Below are 26,358 nucleotides of genomic sequence, written 5' to 3'. Positions count from 1 at the left end.
CTGTAGGATTAATTTATTAATTAATTATCGACTGCTGGGAATCCAGGGACAGCGACAACGCAGGGAGGTGGGACTGGGATCAGCCAGGAGGATCCCAGGGGATGGAAGGTGGTCCGGGACAACCTGAGACCACCCAGGATGATCCAGACTGGGACCACTCAGGACAGACTGGGATGATCCAGGACAATCCAAGGACGATCTGGGCTGATCTCAGATGATCCAGGAGGACCTAAGACCACCCGGGATGGTCTGGATCGCCCTGGACAGTTCGAGACCACCTGAATCTGGGACAGCCCAGGACCACTTGGGACAATCTGGATCTGGGATGAGCAGGGACAACTTGGGACCATCTGAAACAACTCGGGGTAAGCCCAGTTGGACCATCCAGGACCACCCGGATCCGGGATGATCTGGGAGCTCCGGTGGCTGCGGCAGTGCCGGTTCTGGTATAAATACGGACGAGGTTGGACGTGGTTTTTTGGGATTTTCAGGATTTTGGGAATTCCGGTGTCGCTGCCGTCGGAGCTACAGGGGAGAGTGGGGGCAGGGGGCTCTGGGGTTTCGCAGAATTCTGGAGCCGTGGAATGTTTGGGTCAGTCGTCCTCGGTGCCGCTGCCGGAGCGATCCTGGAAAGGGGGGAAGAGGGGTGAGGAACTGGAGGCCAGGATGAGGCATTTGGAGGGTCCAGGATAGGATCTGGGAGTCAGCCCATGGATTTGGGATTGAAATGAGGCATTTGGAGGGTTCAGGATAGGATCTGGGTCAGGCCATGGATTTGGGATTGAGATGAGGCATTTGGAGGGTTCAGGATAGGATCTGGGTCAGGCCATGGATTTGGGATTGAGATGAGGCATTTGGAGGGTTCAGGATAGGATCTGGGAGTCAGGCCATGGATTTGGGATTGAGATGAGGCATTTGGAGGGTCCAGGATAGGATCTGGGAGTCAGGCCATGGATTTGGGATTGAGATGAGGCATTTGGAGGGTTCAGGATAGGATCTGGGAGTCAGGCCATGGATTTGGGATTGAGATGAGGCATTTGGAGGGTCCAGGATAGGATCTGGGAGTCAGGCCATGGATTTGGGATTGAGATGAGGCATTTGGAGGGTTCAGGATAGGATCTGGGAGTCAGGCCATGGATTTGGGATTGAGATGAGGCATTTGGAGGGTCCAGGATAGGATCTGGGAGTCAGGCCATGGATTTGGGATTGAGATGAGGCACTTTGGGGTTCAGCTCAAGATCTGGGGTCAGGATGAAGGGTTTGGGGGTCATTCCCAGGATTTGGGGGTCAGAATGAGGGGTTCAGGGTCACTCCCAGGATTTGGGATCAGGATGATGGATTTGAGATCACTGCCAGAACCCAAGGTCACTCCTGGGATTTGGGGAATTCAGCCCAGGATTCAGGGCAAGGGTGAAGGATCAGGGGTCACTCCCTGGATTTGGGGCTCTCAGGATCCAGTGCCATTCCCGGATTCTCTCACCTCCTCCTGCTCGTCCTCGCTCTCGTCGTCGCTCAGGAGGGGTTTGGGGCGTCCCCCCCGCCCCCCCCGGCGCCGGCCCTTCCCACGCTCCGGAACCTTCTCCTTTCGGCCCAGACGGATCTTCACCTTCACTGAGCGGGCTGGGGGGAATCCAGACCCTCCAAATGATCCTGATCCTCCATCCCCATCCCATCCCATCCTCACCCCACCTCCATCCCATCCCCATCCCATCCCCATCCCCATCCCCATCCCATCCCCATCCCCATCCCATCCCCATCCCATCCTCACCCCACCTCCATCCCATCCCATCCCATCCCCATCCCCATCCCATCCCCATCCCATCCATCCCCACCTCCATCCCATCCCCATCCCATCCCACCCCCATTCCCCATCCCATCCCCATCCCCATCCCATCCTCACCCCACCTCCATCCCATCCCATCCCCATCCCATCCCCATCCCATCCCCATCCCATCCATCCCCACCTCCATCCCATCCCCATCCCCATCCCCATCCCATCCATCCCCATCCCCATCCCATCCCCATCCCATCCCCATCCCATCCTATCCTCACCCCACCTCCATCCCCATCCCCATCCCATCCCCATCCCATCCCCATCCCATCCTCACCCCACCTCCATCCCATCCCATCCCATCCCCATCCCATCCTATCCTCACCCCACCTCCATCCCCATCCCATCCCATCCCATCCCCATCCCATCCCCATCCCATCCATCCCCATCCCCATCCCATCCATCCCCTCCCCTTCCCCACACCCACCCTCGGACTCGGATCCTTCTTCCTCTCCCTCCTCCTCCTCCTCGCTCTCCTCTCCGTCACTTTCCTCCTCCTTTTCCACCTTCTGCCGGACGCTGGTGAACACGGACTGCAGCACGATGGAATCCTCGTAGATCTGGGGGAAGATCCCGGTCACTCCAGGCCATTCCAAGCCATCGTGGCTGTTATTCCAGGCTGTTCCTGGCCATTCCCAACCCTTCCCAGGCACAATTCCAGGCCATTCCTGGTTATGCTGGGGGCTCTTTCCTGGATTTCCGTACCAGGGACCCCTCCAGGTTGAAGGTCTGGGCGTTCTGGCACAGCAGCATCACGTCCTTCTCCAGGTCGTTGAGGCTCCGGTATTTGTGGTTTCGGATCCGCTCCTGGGAGCAGGAAAAAGGATTGGGGGGGGCTCAGGGGGTGGATTCCAATGGATCCTGACAGATCCTGGAGGATCCCGGTACCTTGATCTTCTTGAAGTCCACAGGTTTCCGGATGAGCTCGTAGTACTCTGGCAGCTCCTTGCGGGATGGGAGCTGGATGAAAACTTCACTCAGCTGTCGCCCGCTGCTGCTGTGGGGGGGGAAAATGGGCGTGAGGGGTGGCCTTCCTCATCCTCATCCTCATCCTCATCCCTTCCCACTCCCTCTGATCTTCATCCCCTCAGAGCCGTGGTTCCCTGGGAACGCCTGGGAACCCGGCAGCACCTGGCCCCCCTCACCTGTCCTTGTACTTGATGACTGCATCCACGATTTTCCGCATTTTCCGGGTCAGGGGGGGTGGATTTGGGGAGAGTTTTTCAGCCGGGGGCCGCCCCCTCTTCTTCTGCTTCCGGCTCTCCTCGTCCTTATCCCGGCTCCGGGCGCTTGGGGGGGGCCCCGTGGGACCCTCGGGCTCTCGCTTCCGCTTCCGAGAGGATTTCTTCTGCCGGACTTCCTCCTCTATCTCCTCCAGCGTCCCCTCCTCGATGGCCTGCAGGAAATGGGGATCCTTGGGACTGGGGATGGGCGGGCCCACAGGGACTGGGGGGTCCTGGAAAGATGGGGATTTCCAAAGGGACAAGTGCTCCCAGGGACCCCTGGAGTGTTTTTTTGGGATCCACAGGTGGTTTCTGCCATCTGGGGCAGCTTTCTAGGCCCCACAGGTGTTTTCTGGGACCTGCTAGAACTTGTGGACATTTTGCCAGGACCTGTGAGTGTTTTTCCACACCCCATGGGCCTTTTCCAGGTCCTTCCAGGAACCCTGGAGATTTTCCGGGACCGTAGACCTTCTCCAGCCCCCACAGGCACATTCCCATCCCTCTGGGTAGATCCACCCTGGGAATACCTTGAGCCATTGCTTTTCCGTGAGGGAATCGCTGTAATCCACTTCCTTGCGGTGCCGGGAGCCGCGGCCGAACATCTTCTCCTCCTCTTCCTCGCAGGTGAGCCGCTCCACCTCGGCATCATCCTTCAGGATCCAGGACGGGAGCTCGTCCTCCTCCATCAGCCGCGGCTTCCGCTTGGGGTTCCGCGCCTCCTCCCGCCGCCGGTCCAGGTCCATGCGCTGCCGGGACAGAACCGGTCACAGCGGCTCTGGGCAGCGCTCACGGGGCTTGGAGGCGGGATGGGATGAGGGATGGATCCAAAGAGGGATTCTGAGGGGATCGGGGGCATCTGAGGTGGGATGGGATGGGATGGGATGGGATGAGGGGGATTGCTGCTGAAGAACAGGGATGGAGGAGCCACGCCCAGAGCCAGAGGCTGCTTTGGGAACCGGAGGAACTTTGGGACTGGAAAACGTTTTGGGAGTTGAAGGAACCTGGGAACTGCAGGACTTTTGAGAACTGAGGCAGGTTTGGGAAGTGCAGGAACCACACCATGAGAATGGGAATTGTGAGCTGGTGGAGCCACAGTGGAAGCTGGGGGTGATTTGTGAGAGGAATTCTGGGAGCAGCACAGGCTGCACAGCCAAAGCGTTGGGGAGTTTTGGGAATTGAGAAGTTTGGGAACGGGGAGTTTTGGGAACTGGGAGAGTTTTGGGAATTGGGGATGGTCCCAGAGCCACTGGCCTCCCCCTGCCCTGCTCCTCTGTCCAGGTCCAGCACCACTGGCATTTCGGGCACGGACACTCCCTGCACGCTGGGACTGGGTCCCTGAGGATTCCCCAGCCTGGGAATGTCGCTGCCATCGAGGCTCCTGCATCAGGACAAGCTCTCGCTCTTCAGCCCCTTCCCCTCCCCTCCCCTCCCCTCCCCTCCCCTCCCCTCCCCTCCCCTCCCCTCCCCTCCCCTCCCCTCCCCTCCCCTCCCCTCCCCTCCCCTCCCCTCCCCTCCCCTCCCCTCCCTTCCCTGGGCTGTGGGAATTCTGGATAGGAAAATGGCTTTTTCCACACTCCTGGCCATGGCTCCTCCTGCTCTTCCTGGGGCTCCTGAGCTCATCCCGTACCGGAGCTGGGAGGCTCCTGCCCTTCTTCATCCTTCTCATTTATCCTCTTACTCTCCTTCCTCCTCCTCCTCCTGCTCATGGACACCTCAATTCCCCCACCCTTCTCTTCCTCCCTCATGGAGACCCTAAAGCCCTCTTGCTACTCCTCCTCCTCCTCCTCCTCCTCTCCTTTCTTCTCTTCCTTGGGGGATCTTCTGCTCATCCTTGTCTCTTGCTCTCTGCTTTCACCCAGCTTTTCCTTCCTCTTTGTGAGATCTCCCTCCTCTTCCTCCTCCTCCCCCTCCTCCTGTCCTTCCTCTTCCTCCTCACAAGATCCTCATCTCCTGCTCCTTTTCCTCCTCATGAGACCCTTCCCCACCTCCTCCTCTCCTTCCTCCTCCTCTCCCTTGGGAAATCTTCCTTCTCTCCCATCTCCTCCTCCCGTCCTGCCCTTCCTCCCTCTCCCCCCCCTCCTCTTCCTCACCATGAACAGGTCGAACTCCTCCTCGTGCCGGGCGATCATCTGATTCACCGTCTCGTCGTCGGGCACCTCGTCCTCCTCCTGGGAAAAGCCAAACCCCGGCATTCAGCCGCTGCCCCCGGCGCCTCGGGCACGGCCCCCCCGAGACCCCTCCGACGCTCGTTGGCTTCCCACGGCTCGGGGCCCTTCCTCAGGGTTCGGGGGCCTTGCGCTCCCCTCTGCATCTTTCGCTGTCGTTTGGCCCCCTTTTGGGGCACTTCAGGCTCGTTTTTGCTCGGTTTTGGGTGGCTTCAATGGATTTTTTTGCTCGTTTTTTGGACGGTTTCAGTGTGTTTTGCTTGGTTTTTTGGGCTGTTCCTGTGGTTTTTGCTCATTTCGGGGTGTTTTAGTATCTATTTGCTCATTTTTTGGTAGTTCAGCTCATTTCAGGGCGGTTCTAGCTCAGTTTGGGGCATTTTTAGCTGGTTTTTCAGTGTTTTTGTGTTCTTTTCCTGTTTTCAGGGTGGTTTTAGGCGGTTTTTAGTTCATTTTGGGGGGGATTCGCTTTGATTTTCTTTATAAAGTTTTCTCATTTTTAGGCATTTTTATTCATCCTTGCTTTCAGCTCATTTTGTCTTTCAGTCTTTTGTGGCTGTTTTTGTGCTGTCTTTAGATCATTTTGCCTCCTTTTGGGCCAGTTTATCTCACCTTTGTCACTTTCAGGCTGTTTTTAACTCACTTCTGGCACTTTGAGGTCAGTTTTACCTCACTTTCAGCCCTTTCAGTCAGGTTTTAACTCACTTTTAGAACTTTCAGGCTGTTTTTTTCTCCCTTTTGGCACCTTCAGGTAGATTTTAACTCATTTTTGGCTGTTTTCAGGCTGGTTCTAACTCATTTTTAGCACTTTTGGTCTCATTTTAACTCCCTTCTGGCACTTTCATGCAAGTTTTAATTCACTTTTGTCTGTCTTTAAGCTGTTTTTTCCCCAGTTCTGGCACTTTCAAGCCATTTCCATCTTACTTTTGTCACTTTCAGGCTGGTTTTAACTAATTCTTTACCTTTTCAGGCCATTACCATTTATTTGGCATTTCCAGGCCACTCCTAACTCTCTCATGGCTGCTCCAGGCCATTTAAAATCTCATTTCTGGCACTATCAGGCCATTTAGATCTGACCTTTGGCCATTTCAATCTCACTCCTTGCTCTTGCCAGCCCATTTCTCTCTGGGTTCTGTCCCTCCCTGTCCGGCTGGGGCTCCTCGCGGGCCGGTCCCTGCCTGTGGCGCGGCGGTGCCGGGCAGTGCTGGCGGGAGGATTGAATGGGCAGTGGAGACTGAACGACCCCGCTCACCTTTAGAGGTGCTTCCTCCGACTCAGCGCCCAGGCACAGGGAGGAGGCAGCGTGGGGGAAGCTGCCACTGCCCGCGCTCTGTCTGCTCTGTGGATAAACACAGGGATTCAGTCTCCAGGGCTGTCAATCCGGCGCCTTTGTTCCCGACGCTACTCCCAAAAAATTCCAAACAAGCCGCCATGCTCCTGCTCTGGGGTTGGTTTGTTGGCTTTTTTTTTTTTTTTCTTTTTTTTTTTTTTTTTGCCTTCTCTTCTCTCTGACTCCTGACCCCCAAATTCCCACGGGAACTCTGCTCCAGCCCTCACCTCATCCTGCTCCTCGTGCTCCAGGATGGCCTGAAGGAACGCCCGGCGCTCGTGGCTGGAGGATTTCTGGTCGAACATTCCGGCCTGGATCACCTTCTGGTCCACGTTGAGCTTGTACTTGGCGGCCGCCAGGATCTTCTCCTCCACGCTGTTGACGGTGCAGAGCCGGAGCACGCGGACCTCGTTCTGCTGCCCGATGCGGTGGGCCCGGTCCTGGGCCTGCAGGTCCTGGGGGAAGGGGCAGCGATAGCACCGGGCTCCCAAAAATCCCATTCTTGTCCTCAAAATCCGTGGGGGGAGATGTGGGATGGGGCCTGAGGGCATTCAGAGATTCCCAAGGATGACTGGGATGTGGCAATGGGATCACCAGGATTATGTAAATCCTGTGGGATGGGGCCGTGTTGGCCAAAGGGCTCCAAAACCCCTGATTTTGTCCTCAAAATCTGCAGGGATTCTCAAGGATGATGGAGATGTGGCAACTGGATCACCAGGACTATGAAAGTCCTGTGGGACAGGGCAAGTGTTGCAAGAGAGGTGCCAAAACTGCCACTTTTGTCCTCAAAACCCAGAGGGAAGATGTGGGATGAGCCCTGAGGGGACTCAGGGATCCCCGAGGATCACAGGGATTCAATAATGGGATCATGGAGGTCCCATGGGAAGGGGCAGCGCTGGCTGAGAGCTGCCAAAACTCCACTTTCAGCCTTAATAGGGAAAACGTGGGATCACCCCAAGGGCTCTCAAAGACCACCAAGGATTACGGGAATTTGAGTAACAGGACTGTTGGGACCATGTAGGTCCTGGAGGAAGTGGCCACATTGGCCAAGAGGTGCCAAAAAAGCCGGTTTTAACCTCAAATAAACCATGGGAGAGATGTGGGATGCACCCTGTTCAGGGATCCCCAAGGATTAGGGAATTTGGGTAACAGAATCACCAGGACCCCAGGAACAGCATTACTGTAGAAACGAGCAGCATTACATGAGGGGTCCCAAAAACCCCGTTTTTATCCTCAAAAACATGGGATGTGCCCCTGCAATCCCAGAGGATTACGGGAATTGCAGAATGGGATCATTGATTGCTCATTATTTCTGAGACAGAGGGTGCAGAAAAACCCAGCTGCAGCACTGGGATTTGGGGGTGGCTCTCCAGGACAGCACCAGCAGCTCTTGGAGAATGACACAATTCCAACCCCACGGCTCCTCTTTAAAGGGGTCAGTCGGTTTTGGGGCTGGTTCATTGCATTTTGGGTCAGCCAGTTGGTTTTGGGTTGGATCACTGATGTTTTTTTTTTTGTATGGCTGAATTTTAGGCTGGTTGGCTGTGGTTTGGGTCAGTCAGCTGACGTGGGGTCGCTGGCTCTTGGGCTGCTCTTTGGGTCAGTCAGCTGAGTTTTGAGTCAGTCAGTTGGGTTTTGAGTCGGTCAGTTGGGTTTTGAGTTGGTCAGTTGGGTTTTGAGTTGGTCAGTTGGGTTTTGAGTCGGTCAGTTGGGTTTTGAGTCAGTCAGTTGGGTTTTGGGTAGATTTCTGTGTCAGTGGTTTTTTGGACCAGTTGGTTTTGGGTTGATTTTCAGGTCAATGGATTGGGGTTTGGATGTTTTTTTGGATCAATGGGCCAATTTTAGAATTGATTTTTGGGTCAGCTGGGTTTTGGGTAGATTTCTGTGTCAGTGTTTTTTTGGGCCAGTTGGTTTTGGGTTGATTTCTGTGTCAGTGTTTTTTTGGGCCAGTTGGTTTTGGGTTGATTTTCAGGTCAATGGATTGGGGTTTGGATGGTTTTTTGGATCAATGGGCCAATTTTAAAATTGATTTTTGGGTCAGCTGGGTTTTGGGTAGATTTCTGTGTTGGTGGTTTTTGGGCCAGTTGGTTTTGGGTTGATTTTCAGGTCAATGGATTGGGGTTTGGGTGTTTTTTTGGATCAAAGGGCTGACTTTTAAGTTGATTTTTGGGTCAGCTGGGTTTTGGGTAGATTTCTGTGTCAGTGTTTTTTTGGGCCAGTTGGTTTTGGGTTGATTTTCAGGCCAATGGATTGGGGTTTGGATGTTTTTTTGGATCAATGGGCCAATTTTAAAATTGATTTTTGGGTCAGCTGGGTTTTGGGTTGATTTCTGTGTCACTGTTTTTTTGGGCCAGTTGGTTTTGGGTTGATTTCTGTGTTGGTGGTTTTTTGGGCCAGTTGGTTTTGGGTTGATTTTCAGGTCAATGGATTGGGGTTTGGATGCTTTTTTGGATCAATGAGCCAAATTTAAAATGAATTTTTGGGTCAGCTGGGTTTTGGGTAGATTTCTGTGTTGGTGGTTTTTTGGGCCAGTTGGTTTTGGGTTGATTTTCAGGTCAATGGATTGGGGTTTGGGTGTTTTTTTGGATCAAAGGGCTGACTTTTAAGTTGATTTTTGGGCCAGTTGGTTTTGGGTTGATTTCTGTGTTGTTTTTTTGGGCCAGTTGGTTTTGGGTTGATTTCTGTGTTGGTGGTTTTTTGGGCCAGTTGGTTTTGGGTTGATTTTCAGGTCAATGGATTGGGGTTTGGGGTGTGTTTTTGGATCAATGGGCCGATGTTAAGTTGATTTTTGGGTCAATTTTGGATTCCATGGATCCGTTTTGGGGCCGCTCTCCGGGCGGGCGGGTTCTGGCCGTACCTGGTGCGGGTTCCAGTCGCTGTCGAAGATGATGACGGTGTCAGCTGACTGCAGGTTGAGCCCCAGCCCCCCGGCCCGCGTGCTCAGCAGGAAGATGAAATACTCGGAGCCTGGCTCATTGAATGTCTTCAGCAACATTCCCCGGTCCTCTGCCTTGGTGGTGCCTGGAATCCCACACGGGCGTCACTCCCGCCCCCGGCACCGGAGCCAGGGGTGCTGGGGGTCCAGAGAGCGGCTCCATTGGGAACAGGGAGCCCTTTCCCCCTGGGAGGGGGTCCTGTGTAAGGCTGGGCTGATTTTGGTAGAAAGATTGGAAAAAGGAGGGAAAAAGGGGCGGATCCTGCTCCGAGGTGGGGCGGGAGGTGTCCCAAAAGTGGGGATTGCAGCAGCCGGAATTACGGCAGCGTTGAGGCCACTCTGGGGCCGTTCTCAGGGATATGTGGGGCCCATGGGTCACATCTGTGCTCTTAACCCGTGTTCATTTCCAAATCACGGAACCATTTGTGCTGGAAGGGACCATAAAGCCCAACCTGCTCCGACTCAACCCTGCAATCCAACCAATTAATCCAGATTTGTTTTAGTCACATGGGAGTCCCCAGGGCCCTCACCCAACCTGACAAGATCCCAGGATTAATCAGGAGATCAGCTGGAATAAATGGGAAAAACAGCAGACAATGAGGACATGATGCCATGATATCCAGCTTTGACATCTTGATATCCATCCTGACATCAATCTTCTATAACTTGATATCAATCTTTGATAGATTGAGATAGCCTTCAATATCTTGATATCAAAACTTAAAAAATATTGATATCAATCTCTGATATCTTGAATCAGTCTTGATAGAAACCCTGATCTTGATATCTTTAATGCTGATCTTGATACCAACCTTGATATTGATTTTTCTACTGGTATCTCAGTATCAATGCCTTGATGTATATACTGCAATCTGGATATCAAGATATTGATCTTGATATCTTGATATCAATCTCAATATCAATATCTTGATGACTTTGATGTTGATATAAATACTGATATCAATCTTGCTATCTCAATGTCTTGATATTGATCTTGCAATCTGGATATCAAGATATTGGTATTTGAAATCTTGATGCCAATCTTGATACAAACCTTGATATCAATCTCACTATTGATGTCTCAGTATCAATGACTCAATATTGACCTTGCAATCTGGATATCAAGACATCAATCTTTATATTTACTGATATCTCACTTTCTCCCTTGATACTGACACATTGAAATTTATCTCAGTATCTTCCAATCTATTTTGATATCCTTACAGCTTTACTTAGAGGTTTATCTTCGTATCTTGATAGCTCTGTATTTTTCTATCTTGATATTCCTCAATATCTTTCTGTCCAGCACAATATCTTCATTTCTTTCCATCTTGATGTCTTTCTTGATGTCTTGACCTTGAGCTCCACCTTGAGCAGGGCACCCACTGTCCCCCCACGCCCTGGGGTCACCACTGACCCCCACCCGCCCCAGGGGCACCACTGACCCCCACCCAGGGGCACCACTGACCCTCACCCGCCCCAGGGGTCACCACTGACCCCCACCCGCCCCAGGGGTCACCACTGACCCCCACCCAGGGGCACCACTGACCCCCACCCACCCCAGGGGCACTCACCATCCAGCCTGAGGTATTTGAAGCCGCGGTAAGCAAAATAGTCCTCCATGATGGTCATCAGGGAGGTCATCTGGCAGAAGAGCAGCACCTTGTGGTTGGTGGCCCGGAGCTTGGGCAGGATCCGGTCCAGGAGCTCAAATTTCCCGGAGGCACGGTATAAATCCAGCCTGGGACAGACAAAAACCAGCACAATGAGAGGACAGCCAGGATTTGAGGCTGAGAATGTGGTTTCTCCCCCTTGCTGGGATCATCTGGCTGCCTGGGGTGAAGGTCGTTCATCCTGCACCCCTAGAAACCATTTGAGTTTGCAAATTCACAAATTTCTTCACTGGTAATTCCAAAATTCGTGACTCACCCCTGCACGATCCCGCCCGTGAACCCCAAGTGCTCCGAGAAGGATTCCTGAAATCGAGAGGAGAAACTGTGTCAGAAACCAGCACAAACTGTCTGCAGCTGCCTAAAAGAGCCAAGCCCTGCTCCCTCTCCAATTCCCTCTTGGAATGGATTGGTTTGGATGGAAAACAGAGTGTTGGGAGTGGGTGGGCCCGATGACCTGGTTTGGTTCATCCTTCTTGGGTTTAGCTCTGTTTTGGTTTATCCCTGCTTGGGTTTATCCCCATTAGGGTTATCCCTGGTTTGGGTTTACCCCAGTTTTGTTGGGTTTATCCCTCTTTTTGATTCATCCCTGGCTTTCCTGGGTTGAACTCTGGGGGGTTTATGGCTGTTTAGGTTCATCCCCCTGGGTTTATCCCCGTTTCTGCACGTCGGCCTGACCTCGATGTGCTGGAACATGTAGGGGTGGTTGCAGATCTTGCGCAGCTGCATGATCGTGTTCATCAGCGTCTTCGTGCCGCCCTTCCCCTGCCAGGAACAATCCAGGAGGTTAAAAACCCAGATTAATGCTGGGTTCCATCTGTCCTTGCCAGTCCAGCATTCCCAGGAATGTTTGGGAACATCGACTGGGAGTTCACAGTCTTGACAGTGGGGCTCAGAGATGTTAAAATAAATTAAAGGTTTTAAGAAACCTCCAAGTCCCCTTGAGGTGAGGCTGCTCCTACCCAGCTGTTTTGTGGGAATGGAGCCGGAAAACAGGGAATCTCCCACCTCTAGCTTTTAGCTGGGATCAAAGTGTCTTTTTCCAATTATTTTGTGTTTTTACAAAACACAAATTCCTCACAGACCTGTTGATGGCTTTGAGGAACCTCCATGGATCACCCAAATGCTTTGGGAGCCCAAGCTCAACCCACCCTGCAGTGGAGACAAACCCGCCCATGCTCAGCATTCCCAGCACCCATTCCCAAATCCAGACCTTCTTGTCTTTCTCTGAGCCATCGGTGAGGAGGACGCCCTTGGCCTGCATGTGCCGGTACAGGACCCGCTGCAGCGCTGACATGTCGCACTTGATCACATACTCGACCTGCCAGGACCCAATGGGGAGTCACACCCAGCCCCTCTGGGAAACCACCAATTCCCAGAGGGATCAAACCCAACCCAGCAATGACTGTGGAGCGGGGTGAAACTCCACCTGCACGTTCCAGGATGGGGAAGAGCAGCATGGACATCCCCTAAGTGTAGCCCAGAATGGGGAAGATTGGGATGGACCCCAAAATCTCACTCTAAGAACTCATCAAACCCCCGGTTCCCAGAAGGATCAACCCAAACACCTGTTCAACCCAACCCAGCAATGGTTCTGGAGTGGGATGAAGCTCCATGTGCATATCCCAGGATGGGGAGAGGCAAGGTGTCACCTTTTCTGGCAGCTGAGCTTCCACCTCCTTCTTGAGGCGCCGGAGCAGGAAGGGCCGGAGCACCTTGTGCAGGCGGCGGATAATGAGGATCGTCTCCTCCTCGTTCAGGTCCACCTGGCCAGGGAAGGGAATTGTCACCAGGAACAGGAATTGTCATCAGAAATGGAACTGGATGGACCCCCAACATCCCAAAACACCCCGTCCCTCTGCTCCAAGAACCCCCTGACCCTCAATTCCTAGCGGGATCAATAAAATTGCCTGCTCGACTCGAGAGTTTGGAGTGGGATGAAGCTCCATGGGAGTATCCCGGGATGGGGAAGGCAGGGAATTGTCACCAGGGAAGGGAATTGTCACCCAGAGAAGGGAACAGAGCCCACAATGGGGACACTGAGCCACCTCCCACAGCTCCAGGGAGACTCCCAACCCCTCTGGAGCCATTAACAGTGAGCCACATCTGACAGCTCCAGAGTCAATTCCATCCCCTCTGCAGCTGTGAATGGTAACACCACATCCCACAGCTCCAGAGCCACTTCCGGCTTCTCCAGATCCATTAAAGACACTGATCCACGTCCCAGAACTCCAGAGACACTTCCAACCCCTCCCTATCCATTAACATCGACTCCAATCCCATCCCTGCTGCCAGCAGCCCCCACCCACTCCCGCATTCTCCCTTTCCCGCACCTTCTCCCCGGTCATGGCAAACGGCGCGTTGAACCACTGCTCGAAGGTGCTGCAGCTCTTGAAGATGGTTGGCAGCAGGAAGTTGAGGAGCGCCCAGAGCTCCGGGAGCTTGTTCTGGAGCGGGGTCCCAGTGAGGAGCAGCCGCCGCGGGGCCACGTAGTGGGTGTTGAGCACCTGCGTCAGTTTGCAGTGGTGGTTCTTCATCCGGTGCCCCTCGTCCACGATCATGTACTTCCAGCGGATCTGTGGGAGCAGGAAGGGCAGGGATGCTGGGAACCAGGGGGTGTGGATGTGCCCGGAGTAGCTCGCGGTGGCTCCGTGACGCTGGAGCAGCTCAAAGAGGCTCTGAGAGAGGAACGTGCCAGGAGGGAAACCAGGGGATCCCTGCCAGGATGGCTGATCCCAGCTCCACTGAGGAGGAGGAGGAGGCCCTACTTCCTCAGTCTCAAACATTGGGATTTGGAGCATTATCCGAGTACTGTTCCATTCCCACAATGCTCCATCCCACTTATCCTTCCTCCGTGGCCATGGATCTGAACCCCTTGGCAACAATGGTCTTGTAGGGATCCAATTAATATTAATCATCCAAGGAATTTTTCATGAAAAGGGAACCACCTTATCTGATGGATCATGGGATATGTTGCTAAAAATCACGAGCAGGAGCAGGAATTCCACCTCAGCTTTGGCTGCCAAGGGGGAGCAGCTCCTGCAGAGGCTCCAAGGAATAAAATACCAGGTTTTAGCATAAACAAGGCAGGGATTTTCCTGTTTACAGCATCTGTGTGCAGGTGAGATTGGGAAAACCTCCAGGTCCAGTGCCTCCCAGCCTCACCTTGGCCAGGATGTGCTTGTCCTTGATGATGTACTCGTATGTTGTGAGCAGGACGTTGAATTTTCCACTCCGGAGCTGCGGGACGAAGGCGCGTCGTGCCGCCGGAGAGCCCTGTAGGGAGAATTCCAACCAGTAACGTCAGGAGAGGAGGGAATTCCCAGAAGAGGGGGTAGGAGGGGCTGTTATCCACAGGGAACAGAAAAGTGAGGCGGTTTGGGGCTTCCTGCTGCTGAGGAACAACTAAAATTGGGATTTCATGGAGCTGGGACCCAGTGCAGCTTCCTCAGCATAACGGTACCAGAGCGGGAAGAGGAAAATGGAATCCGAGGAGCGCGGCGCTTACCTTGTAGGAGACCTTGACCACGGAAGGAGCCCATTTGTCGAACTCATAGGCCCAGTTGGACAAAGTCCTGGGGGACATGGAAAGGGTGGGAATCTGGGAATGAGGGGCTGGAGTGTGGCAGCTGGGTGGGATTTTCCAGGCGCTCCGGTACTCACGAGAGCGGGACGATGATGAGGAAGGGGCCGTTGATCCGCTTATGCTCCATGAGGTACGTGATGAGGGCGATGGTCTGGATGGTTTTCCCCAATCCCATCTCATCCGCCAGGATTCCATTGAGGTTGTTGTTGTACAGGGACACGAGCCACTCCAGGCCTTTGATCTGTGGGAATGCACATGGGGGTGGGAATGGGGGTGGGAGAGCGCCCTGCCTGGCTACATGCAAATGAGATGGTAATGAGGTTGGGTTAATTACTCAGAGCCAATTGAAGGAATTGGGATATTCCATGGATTCACACAGAACGCGATGGGTTTGGCTCCCAGCAGGGAGGAAATCCAGCTCATTATCCAGCTCTGGCTTCACCTCATTATCCCACTCTGGCTTTGGCTCATTATCCCACACCATTCCATTTATTATCCCACACCACCTCAGACTCATTATCCCTCTCCAGCCCTGGCTCCTTATCCTACAGTCATTACCCTACCACAGGTCCTCATCCCACACTGCTCCCAGCTTCTTATCCTATTATCCCACCCCTGGACCACCAGAGTCTCCGTTGTCTCCCCCGGCACTCCCACACCCCCGAGGGTCCCAGACCTGGTACTGCTTGAGGACGCCGTTGACCATCAGGGCCGACTGCTTGTCCACGCGCTCAGTCACGGCGTGAGCCACGGCGTAGTAGGACTGCAGCCCCCGCGCCAGCGCCTGCGACACCCCGTACTCGTCATCCACGTCCTGCTTGGCGTTCCTGCCCGGAAAATCGGGATAACGTCTCATGGCGCGCCAGGGAACGGGGTCAGAGCGGGGGAAATGGGGTGGGGGGAAGTGTGGGGGGAATAAATGAGGTGAGCAGGGGAAATGGGGGGAAAACTGGGATAATGGGTGAGGGAAGAAAAATATGGGATAGATAGGGGAAGAGGAGGAAACTTGGAGGAAAAACAGGAATACTGGAAGAGAGGGTGATAATGAGATGGAAAGACATGGATGAGAGGGAGGATCCCTGCTCCTCATGGGCAGAAATGGGAAAATAAAGGAGGAAAAAGGGAGATGATTTGCATTTCTGGGGTGGAAAAAGGGAGGTTTGAAGGATGATGCTGTTGGGGGAATCCCTGGGAAACACAGTCAGTCCTGTGTGAGGTGGTTTTCCCACTGAATTTCCAGATAAAATGCCATGTTATGGCTTGTTCTGGAAGACTTGGAAAAAAAATGGGCTTGGGGGAATGCTGCTTGTGGAACCCTGCTCCTGGGGCAGGGAAGTGACTGGGAATGGGAATGTGGAGCAGGAAAATGGGAAGAGAGAGGGAAGGGCTCACTCAATGATGTGTCGGGCATCCACTTCCGAGACATCGTCACTGTCTGGATCTGGAATCTTCTTCTTCTCCTCCACGGGCAGTGCTGGCTGCGCTGGCTGTGGCTGCTCCTCTTCCTCCTCCTGCAGGATTCCCAGGAATTTCAGGAAAAACTGCCTCAGGAACATCCTGGGAAGCACCCACACCCTCCCACCCAAAGCTCCCAGAGATGGGAGGCTCCCACAGAATCCTGCCATTCCCTTTGGAAACATGCCAGGGATATTCAGGATGGAAACTGGGGTCTCTGAAAGGGAATTTCCAAGTGTTCCCAGCTGCCCAGCACTTGTTTAACACAAGAGATTCCATTTTATCCCCCTATTTTATTAAATTTTTATATCTCAGTTTATCCCATTTTTTAATACTTTTTTCCCATTTTTTATTATTTTCCAATTAATTTTATCCTATTGTTTGGTCCCATTTTACACTATAGCTTTATTCCATGTTTATACTATTCTGTCTCATTTTAATCCATGTTATCCTTCCTGTTTTGTTCCATTTTATCCCATTTTTTCTGAGCTGCCAAACAGCCATTGCCAAGGTCAGCTCTCTCCTGTTCCTCCCAGAACACTCCCAGTGGGAATGTTGCAGGACCACCCTCACCTCCTCCTCCTCCTCGGAGCCGCTCTCCTCGCTGTCGGAGCGTGGAGCCACCTCGTACCTGGGGGGAAAATAGGGGAAAGGGAATTCCAAATGGAACTTGGCTCTGGTGTTCCCAGCTCCCTGTTCCCTCCCGGCTCTGACGTTCCCAGACTCCCATTTCCTCCTGGGTCCAGCACTCCTAGCTCTCCACTGCCATTCCCAGTCCTCCACTCCATTCCCGACTCCAGCATCCCCATCTTCCTACTCCCATTCCCAACCCCAGCACTCCCAGCTCTGCTATTCCCAGCTGCAGCATTCCCAGTGCCCCATTCCCAGTATTCCCAGCATACCCGGGGTTCATTTCCAGCCAGGCCTCCAGCTGCCCGGCCTTGGGTGCATCGGTGCCGGTGAGGATCTTCCCGCTCTCCACATGGATCACCTTCACCGGGAGGTCGCTCATCTGGCTCGTCTCATCCAGTGGCTGTGGGAGGAACCAATGGATCGGGATTGGGAATTCTCAGCCCCAAACCCCCCTTGAAGCCACTGGGAAAAGGGAGGATCCTGATGGACCCAGTGGGACTTGGCCTGTGCTCCCTGCCCGTGGTGGGCTGGAGTGGAATGGTCTGTGGCCCCTTCCCAGCCATCCCAGGATCCATGGATTGAGTCTGGACTCACCTCCCCATCGGGGCCGATGGCTGGAGCCTGTCCCTCGGCGTTCTCCGCCTTCTGTGGGAGCAACAGGGCAGGAGGAGAAGGAAAAGGAAGGAGAGGAAGGAGAGGGGGTGTAGAGAAGAGAAGGAAGAGAAAGAAGAGAAAGAAGAAAAGGATAGGAAGGGGAACAAAAAAGGGAAGGAGATGAAGGATGGGAAGGGAGAAAAGGAAAGGAGAAAAGGAAAGAGAAGAGAAAGAGAGTGAAGAGAAGAAGGGAAGGAAAGAAAGAGAGAAGAGGAGGAGGCAGAAGGAGAGGGGAGTCAGCCTGTGCAGTCCAGCCCTGGTGCTCCCTCCATGAGCTATTCCCAGTGCCATTTCTAGAGTTTCTTCTCTCTCTCACCTTCTTCTTTTTCTTCTTCTTCTTCTCCTTGGCCACCTGGGCTGCCTTGTGCTGCCGCACAAGCTCTGTTAGGTTGGCCACGTACTCATCTGTCTGCTGCAGCAAGTAGGCCAGGCGCTTGTCCTTCTTCTGGTCGATGAGCTTCCGGTAGCCCTCCTCATCCTCTGCCTGCCCGGGGTGAACAACACACTTGGGATCACCTGGAAGCAGCTGGGATCACCCTGACCTCATCCCACACACCCCTCGGTGCCCCTCCTCACCTTCAGTGAGGACACAGATCCCACTGCATCCCCCTGATCCCTCCCCTCCTGTCTCTTGGCTGCTTTTTCCCGGTACCCCACATCTGGCTCACCATGAGCCGGCGCATCCGCTCCTTCTCGATGCGCTCGTTCTCCTTCTTCTGCTCGCGCTCGGTGTTGGCGTGGTACGTGGCCACCGCCTTGGTCAGCTTCTGGATCTTCCCACTCACGCTCCGGTGGTATTCCTTGAAGTCCTTGGCATGCTGCAGGATGCTGTTGAGGTATTCCTGTGGAACAGAACACGTCGTCAGGTGCGCGGGGATTGCGTGGGAAGCTGGAATGGCGGAGTTGGCAGGGATTGGTGGTGGTTGGAAGAGAGCAAAGGGAATTGGAGAGTCTCAGCAGTCAGTAAAGGGTCCCATTGGCCATTGGAGAGTCCCAATGGCCACTGAGTGGTCCCAACAGCCATCACCAAACCCTTGGCCACCATCCTCCAGAGTCAACCTTCCCAAACCAGGTGATCCCCTTATCCCTCCACCCCTGTCACCTCCTTGCCCCGATTCCCAGGGATCCCCCGACCTGGTGCTTCTGCCGGCGCTTCCGCTCCTGCTCGATCTTCTGCTGCTTCTCCAGCTTCTCCGTGATGCGGGCCTCACGCAGCGACTGCCGCTTGCTGCGCTTGTAGGCCTTGGCATTGAGCGCCGTCTCCAGCGCCGTGTCCCGCCGCATGCACACCACCACCTCCTGCCGCAGCTGCAACCCCGGGAAAACCGTGTGTGATCACAGCCGGGGTCACCCTGCACCATTCCTGCTCCCAAATCCTGCTCTTCCCAGCGCTCACCTGGCGCTGGAAGTTGAGCAGCCGCAGAGCCTTGAGCTCGATGGTTGCTTTGGTCCGCAGGTCTCCGGCCAAGGAGCCGGGAAGGTTTTCCAGCTCTTGGATGCGGTGGGCGATGCGGGCTTGGAGTCTGCGGAGGAGGGGGAGGAATTTCAGGACGAGTTCAGCTCACTCCCAACCTAATTCCCATTGGGAAGAGCATGGGAGCAGGGCAAGGGCATTGGGAAGTTGCTTCCAGAATCCTGGGATGAGTTTTGGGGACCCCCATGGGAACAAGGACACAGCAAGGCCAGAGCACGGCCAGGGAAGGGCAACAGAGCTGGGAAGGGTCAGTAAGAATCTCCAAGGAAAACGTTCTGCTCATCCTTCTGGATCTTGAGAAGAGGAAAAATGGGATTGAGGCAGTTAGAGATGGGAGAAACCTTGGGAATTTCCAAGGAAAACCCACTCCCACTCACCCCTCTGCACCTGTGGACACTGGGAAATGGGAAAACAGGATGGGGGGAAGTTGGGGCTGGGAGAAGTCTTGGGAATTCCAAGGAAAACGTCCTCTTGCTCATCCAGAGGGATCTCAGGAAAAAGGAACATGGGATGCAGGCAGCTGGGACTGGGAGGATCCCCGGGAACAGGAATCCAGGTGGGGCCATACCTGTACTCGCGCTCCTGCAGGATCTCGACGGGGTCGAGGCCGCGGGGTTTCTGGATGGGGGTGATCCGGTTCTGTTTGGGATGGATCGGGAGCGCGGGCGGCGCCGGCTGCCCCGGCGAGGGCGGGGGGGGCCCGGGGGACGCTGGGGGCACAGCCGGGGGCACGGGGGAGGGACGGCCCGCAGGGGGGGGCGGCAGCAGCTTCTGGGGGGCCCCGCCCGGAGCCGCCGCCGACAGCGGCCCTGTGGGAACAGGGAGTGTGGGAACACCGGCCTGGGCACAGGCACAGCTTCCCGGGAGATGTGGATCTCAATTCCCGCAAAAAAAAAACCCAATTATTCGGTCAGAAATGAACTTAAATTCCCCAAAAATCTGAATATCTCGCTCAGAATGAGCTTGTGGACTAACTGTAGAGATTTAATGGGAAATTCATCCCAATTCCCTGCAAAGCTCCTCTTATTTACCTGGAAATCAACCCTAGATCCTAAAAAAAGTCTAATTATTTGGCTGAAAATTAACCCCTATCCCCTGCAAAAAATTCCAATTATTTGGCTGGAAATCAGTCCCCAATCCCCCCAAACTCCAGTTGTTTATGGGAAAATAAAGCACAATTCCCTAAAAAACTCCAAATGTCTATTTTGGAATGAGACAGGCATCCCTGCAAAGCTCCAGTACAGAAGTTAAAGCAGCCATCCATAGAACTCCAGCTAATTCCAGGGCTTTAACCAGGATCTTCCTTCCATTCCCATCCCCAGAGCATCCCTTGCTCACAGATCTGGGATGAATTCCCAGAAATTTTGTGACCCAGGTCTTACCTTCTGGCCAGGGCTTGGGGGGGCCCCCGGGGGGCTGGCCCGGCATGCCGGGGGGAACTCCTGAGGGTCCGGGAGGGGGCATGTTGGGCCCTCCTATTCCTGGAAATGCCCAAAAATCAGGCAGAGAAGGGAAAAGAAAGAGGGAAATCCCATGAGGATGCTGACTTCAGGGGGTGAGTCCCAGTGGAAGACCCGTCTGCTCTGGCTGAAGATGAGGACATGCAGGTACAGCTCCCTCTCCCCCGAACTGCCAGAGTCTGGATGGACCTCAAATCTCAGCCTCTGGAATGCCCATGGACACAGGAGGGAGAAGAGTGGGAAACCCAGACTGGGGATACTGGAGAAACATGGATCATCCAGGATTGGGATGGGATGAGGTCCCTTCCCATGGATCCCCTGGGACAGAGCGGGACAAGCTCTTCATGACTATCCCAGGACAATCCTGGATTTCCCAGGATAACATGAGATGGAACGGGATGAGCTCCCCACAGATCCCAGGATGGAACAGGACAAGCTCCCCACAGATCCCTCAGGATGGAACAAGATGAGCTCCCCTTGGATTGCCCAGGACACAACCAGACAGACAATCCCAGTCCCCTGCTTCCCCCCAGCCCCTCCTCACCGTGAGGTCTGGAATACCCGGGCGGCGCTTGCCCCGCTCCGGGCGCTTGTCCCGGGCCCTGCGTGGCGCCGGCGGGCGGAGGTAGAGCAGGAATCTGCGGCTGCATCCCGGGCAGGGGCCGCTTTCCCTGGACGGCGACCTGGAGGTGCTCTGGGAGCGGCTGCCCCCGCGCCAGCAGCTTGTAGGCCATGATCTGGGCGCGGAGCTGGTGCAGCTGCGCCGCGTTGAACGGGGACGGGCCCCGGCCCAGCGCCGGCGAGTCGGAGCCGGAGCCATCCAGCGCCGCTCCAGAGCCGCCCGCGGAGCCGCTGGAGGGGCCGTTGGATGGCACTGGGCTGGAGGCGTGCTCCGAGCCACCCAGAGGGGATGGATAACCTGGCAGGGAACACAGGGATGTGCTTGGGAGTGGTGCAAGGGGTTGAATTCCAACCCAAAATGAAGGATTTACAGCTGGAATCTCTGGAGAGCCGTGTCTGCCCTCAAAAATACGGATTTCCGCCCTCCCCAAACCCCACAGGACTTTATCGTTCCTCCCCCAAAATCCAGCATGTGGACCTGGAAATCCCCTGGAGTGCTACTGGAATTTGGGATTTATGCCCTGGTATCCAGGATTTAAGCCTGGAATGATGAAACCCCCTGCCTCTCCAAATCCAGGATTTGGACACAGTTCCTCCCCTTCCCCCCACCGTGTTTCTTCCCATGTTCCCAACCTTGGGAATGCTGATCCATGGGGCTGGGTGGGGGGCCCATTCCTGCATGTCCCCCTGGCCGCATTCCCATTCCCTTCATCTGCCCGTAGCGCGGATCCTCCGACATTCCCTTCTCATGCATCGGATCCAGGGGCTGCAGGAGAGAAACACCCCGGGAAATCAGACACTGGCAGAGCATTCCTGCAGGAAATCCTGATGCTCTCAACCTGCCCAGCCCACAGAATTCCCAGGGGTTGGAGCTGGAGCTCCATTTCATTATTGTCAGATTCTACCTGCTCCAGCCGTGAAAATCCTTCCCACAGCACAATTTCCTGGATTTTTTTATTAAAAACCCCCTGGATTCCCCAGGCGAGGAATTGTTGTTAAAGCATGAAATCCAGGAAGAAAAACCTCTCAATTAATTAGTTAATTAATGGGGGTGGGGTTGGGGATTTTCCCATTCCTGAGGTTTTTCAGTGCATTTTTGGAGCAGAAGAGTCCAGGAGGGATTTGGGGTGGATGGGGGGTGAAATAAGGTGGGAGGAGAGAGAAGAGAGGAATGGGAAGGGGCTGCAGGTGCAGCTGATGGATTTTAACTACATCCTTTAGTTACCCTCCTCTTCCCATCTCCTTCTGATGCTGGAGGAGGAAAACAGAACATTCCAGCAGTGGGAGTTTGCAGAGGTGACAAGGCTGGGGGCACACATGAATGGGGATAAATCCCCCACCCAAGGCTGAGGGTTTCTGAGGCCCGGAATGCCGGGATGCCTCACCTTGTGCAGGGGGTGGATGGTGTCCGGGGCGTATCCTGGTGCCGGGAGCGCATGTCCCGAGTGTCCCGAGTGTCCGGATCCGGGAGAAGGGCCGGGAGAGGGGCCCAGCATGGATCCCGGGGAAGGGCCGGGACCAGGAGAGGGGCCGGGCCGGGGGGTCCCTCCCAGCGGAGGCTCTGGAGTCGCCATCTCACATCAGGAGCTGGGAATGGGTGCCTGGAGCCACACCTGGAATGGGGGTTAATGGGTTAATTCTGGGAATGAACTGAAAAAGCACCAGGTGAGAAACACTCCTCCCAATCCATGATCGAGGAATGAGCAAGAAACCCTCTCCACAGTGCATGCTCAGGCACGAGGAATTCACTTCCCAATCCATCCTTGAGGCGTTTGGAATGGGAAACACGCTTCCAAATCTGTTAGCCAGGAATAAGGAGCAAGGAATCCCCTCCCAAATCCATCATTTGGGAACAAGCAATGGGAATCCTATTCCCAATCCGTCCTCAAAGCAGGAGGGATGGGAAATCTGCTTCCCAACCCATCACGGAGGGAGGAGTGATAGGTAACCCCCTTCTGCAATCCATCACCAAGATCTCAACACCAGATCCACTGCTCCGTTCCCAACCCTGAGAAATGAGAAACACGGAATCAGCTTGCACGTCCAGCACCAAGGAATGATGTGGACTGACTGATTTAATGGGGAAAGAGGAATGGGAATGGCCCAATCTGATCCATCCTAGAGGGATAAGTGTCAATCTTGCACAAGATCTGGGAATTCCTGGTAACTCAGAAGGGCCATGAAGAGTCACGATGCTGATCCCAATCTGGGGTGAGTTGGAATGGGTTTGCTGGGAAGCTGCATCCATCCCCCAGTCCCAAAGAGGGAGAGATTTCACACAAAACCACTGGAATTCTTATGGGAGATGCTCCCTTTCCAGGAAAATCCCTTCTCTTTCCAGGGAAAAAACTCCTTCTCCAGAAAAAAATCCCTTTTCCTGGGCATACTCCTCATTTTCTGTGCAAATCCCTCCTTACCCAAAGCAAGTTCCTCCCTTTTCCAGGCAAAACTCAGAGTAGGTTTTTGTGGAAAAATCCTCCTTTTCCATAAGGAAAAAAAACAACCAAAAAAACTTTTCCAAGCAAAACACTAATTTTTCAGGATGAGCCCCTTGAACACTCCAGAGCAGCACTGAATCCATGGATTTAATAATTCCAGGGTCTGTGAGTCAGGAAAAGTTCACACAGACTTCCGTATTTCTGTTCATTTCCTGGAAAACCTGGATTTCAACACCAGGGCAACAATTCCCAGGACATGAAGTGGGGGGGAAATTCCTAAAATCCATCAGGAAACTTCCTTGGTGGCACCTGGAAGCTCTTTCATCCATAAAAATTTGTTTTCCAGGGATGCTGCTGCTCCCAAGGATCCGTGTGCATCCCTGGCTTTCCCCAGAAACTTCTTTGGCTTGAAATTCTCAGATTCAAAGGAAGGAAAGTTTAACAGCCACGGAATTCCAGGACTGGGGGATTGCTGCCTGGAGAATCACCATTCTGAGGGTTCTGACACTCCCAGGAACGGTGAGAAATGGGATAAAACATGCACCCAGGGATAGTTTTCCCTGATTTTCCCCATTTGGGTTGTTCTGGCACTGTTAAAAATTCAGATTTCCCAGCGCCTGCTTCCCCCTACACGGAGGAATTTATCCCAATTTAAGTCATTCCAGCCCTTGGGAATCTCCCATGGACAGAGCCGTTCCTGTCCCCTCATCCGATGAGGAAAACAGGGATTGACAAAGTGGTTTTCCAGGAAAGAGAGGGATTAATTCCTGCTTGATATGACAGTTCATCCCAGCATGGCTTTCCCAGGAAAACCACCGCCATTCCACGGATACCAGGGAATGAATTTTTAATTAAGCTCCATTCCTGCTCTTTTCCAGTCCTGGTATCACCATTCCCTCCCAACCATGGGAATTTCATGCCTAATTCCAAGGAAACCTGTCATTTCCAAGGATAGTATTCCCATGAGATCCCCAGACACTGGGGAGGGGGAAATTTCAGCACCTACCTACGGGCATGGTAGTCTTCCTATGCCTCTGGAAGGATGAGCTCCTAACGCCAGGCTGGGGGGGAAAGCGGGAATTAATTGGGAATTAAGTCAGGAATGTCATTATCCAGCAGCACCGGAGCATTAACGGAGCACAAGACTCCTAAAAAATGGCGATTTCCTCACGGATGAACCCAATTCAGTGTTATGTTTGGGGAATTTGTCGACTTCCAGTGAGAAAACACTCCACAATCCATTAAAAAAATTGCTCTTAATAATTCCTGGAGGCAGTGGATTCCACCTGCTCCAGCCACAAAAATCATTCCCACAGCACAATTTGAATTTTCCTGGATTGTTTTATTAAAACCCCCCTGGATTACAGGTGAGGAACTGTCATTAAATCCTGAAATCCAGGAAAGAAACCCCTGGATTAATGAATCGATGGGGTTGGTGTGGAGAGGGTTTTCCCATTCCTGAGCTTTTTCAGCCCATTTTTGGAGCGGGAGAGTCTGGGAGGGATTTGGGGGGTGGAAAATAAGTCGAGAAGGGGGAGAGGAAATGGGAATGGGCTGCAGATGCAGCTTTAATTTTAATTAAATCCCTTGCTTATCCTGCTGTTCCCATCTTCTTCCACCTCCGGAGCAGGAAAACGGGTAATTCCAGCAGTGGGAATTCACGGAGGTGAAAAGGAGGCGGGGCTGAAACGGGGATAAATGGATCGGGATAAATCCCTCCCCTTCCAAAATCGGGGGGCCTGCTGCGACCCGATACCCCCTCCCCAGACCTGCCCTGGATTCCTGCAGGAAGGGGCCGAATTCCCAGCGGGAAATTCGGGAATTCATCCGAGCGGCCTCGGAAATCGCGTCACCCTCCCCTCAAAAATGGGGGAAAACCGGGTAATTTGTGGCAGGAGGGGAGATGGGAAAGGATGGGGGAAAACGGAGTCGGGAAAGGGGAGGTGAAAAAATCGGGATTCCCAAAAGCAGCGCGGGGGGGCCGTGACCCCACAGAACCGGGAAGGGCCTCGGGGGGGTGGGGCGGGAGAAGCCCCCCGGGATCGGAAGGATTGGGGGGGCAGGGGGGATTTGGTGTCATCGGGAAGGACAAAGACGGAAACGATCCGGGAGGGTTTGTGAGGGGAAAGGGAGATACATGGCAGGACAGTGAGATATGAGGGGAAATGGAGGAGGGAAAGGGGGATATAGGGGGTCTGGGAAAAGCAGATATGGGGGGAAAATAGGGGGATATGGAGGGGGGAAAAATGGGGGATATAGGATGCTGAGGGGGGATGGAACCTGTGGGGGGTGAAGGGGGGGCCGATCCTGTGGTGGTGGGGGGGGGGATCCCCAAGGCCGAGCACCCCGGGCTGAGGTCGTCGCCGGTCCCGAACAAAGGGCCCGTGACCCTCGCGGGCCGCCGTACCCGCCCCGCGCCCCCCCCCGCTCGGCCTTACCGGGGCCGGGGCCCTTCCCGGGGCCCTGCCCGGGGCTCATCCCGGCCCGATCTCGACACGATCCCGACCCCGGTCCCGGCGGGGGAACAAAGGAGCCACCGGAGCCGCCGCCGCCGCCTGAGGGTGCGCCGGGCCCGCGCCTGCGCGCCCCGCCCCGCGCCGAGCCCCGTCCGCCGCGCGCGCTCAGCCAATGGCGCGGCGCCCCGGCGCCAGCGCAGCCAATGAGAGGCGAGCGGAGCGGAGCGCGAGCCGCGGCCCCTCCCGCGCCCCCCGCGAAAGCAGCCAATGGGAACGCGGCGCGCTGCCCCCGGCCAGGGAAGGGAGGGGGGCGGGGAGAGGCCGCGCCCACCCGCGCCTCGGCAGCCAATGGGAGACGCGATCGCCGATTATCCCCGTTCCCCACCACGGGCTGACCTGTCAGTCACTCGCCCACGCAGCCAATCAGCGC

General features: G+C 54.5%; 1 protein-coding gene across 6 annotated transcripts; it reads right to left on the bottom strand.

The window, feature by feature from the left end:
• SMARCA4 (SWI/SNF related, matrix associated, actin dependent regulator of chromatin, subfamily a, member 4) lies at positions 1-26,055 on the bottom strand. Of its 6 annotated transcripts, none has more exons than XM_058861662.1 (36): positions 25,911-26,054; positions 24,479-24,533; positions 22,420-22,647; positions 21,668-21,800; positions 20,958-21,332; positions 20,336-20,434; positions 19,522-19,762; positions 18,876-19,002; positions 18,614-18,787; positions 18,148-18,321; positions 17,796-17,963; positions 17,420-17,470; positions 17,095-17,225; positions 16,766-16,823; positions 16,130-16,248; positions 15,414-15,564; positions 14,815-14,978; positions 14,660-14,726; positions 14,317-14,427; positions 13,485-13,727; positions 12,804-12,917; positions 12,365-12,472; positions 11,830-11,916; positions 11,411-11,457; positions 11,056-11,222; positions 9,404-9,567; positions 6,774-7,001; positions 6,469-6,555; positions 5,145-5,222; positions 3,582-3,800; positions 2,977-3,227; positions 2,720-2,828; positions 2,537-2,638; positions 2,259-2,391; positions 1,481-1,620; positions 1-626 (listed from the first exon to the last, which is right to left on the bottom strand). In XM_058861662.1, the coding sequence occupies exons 3-36, from the start codon at positions 22,606-22,608 to the stop codon at positions 594-596; spliced, it is 4,842 nt and encodes a 1,613-aa protein (XP_058717645.1). In that variant the 5' UTR covers positions 22,609-22,647; positions 24,479-24,533; positions 25,911-26,054; the 3' UTR covers positions 1-593. The 6 variants fall into 6 exon arrangements, with proteins under 6 accessions (XP_058717645.1, XP_058717647.1, XP_058717650.1 ...); XM_058861664.1 differs by having other exon boundaries at positions 2,720-2,825; XM_058861667.1 differs by lacking the exon at positions 6,469-6,555 and having other exon boundaries at positions 2,720-2,825.
• Between the last annotated feature and the right edge of the window lie 303 nt (positions 26,056-26,358).

This window comes from Poecile atricapillus, chromosome 38, assembly GCF_030490865.1.
Source record: "Poecile atricapillus isolate bPoeAtr1 chromosome 38, bPoeAtr1.hap1, whole genome shotgun sequence".
Classification (NCBI taxonomy): domain Eukaryota; kingdom Metazoa; phylum Chordata; class Aves; order Passeriformes; family Paridae; genus Poecile; species Poecile atricapillus.
Note: the sequence above shows the minus strand (reverse complement) of the source record. Positions and strands in the feature narration are given on the sequence as shown.

Excerpts from the sequence above, each read along its gene's own strand:
- SMARCA4 (XM_058861662.1), bottom strand. The coding sequence starts at position 22,608 with ATGGCGACTCCAGAGCCTCCGCTGGGAGGGACCCCCCGGCCCGGCCCC. Across the intron at positions 14,428-14,659 it reads TGGTCAAGGTCTCCTACAAG|GGCTCTCCGGCGGCACGACG; the intron begins GTAAGCGCCGCG and ends TTCTCCCTACAG. Across the intron at positions 6,556-6,773 it reads AGCACGAGGAGCAGGATGAG|AGCAGACAGAGCGCGGGCAG; the intron begins GTGAGGGCTGGA and ends GTTTATCCACAG.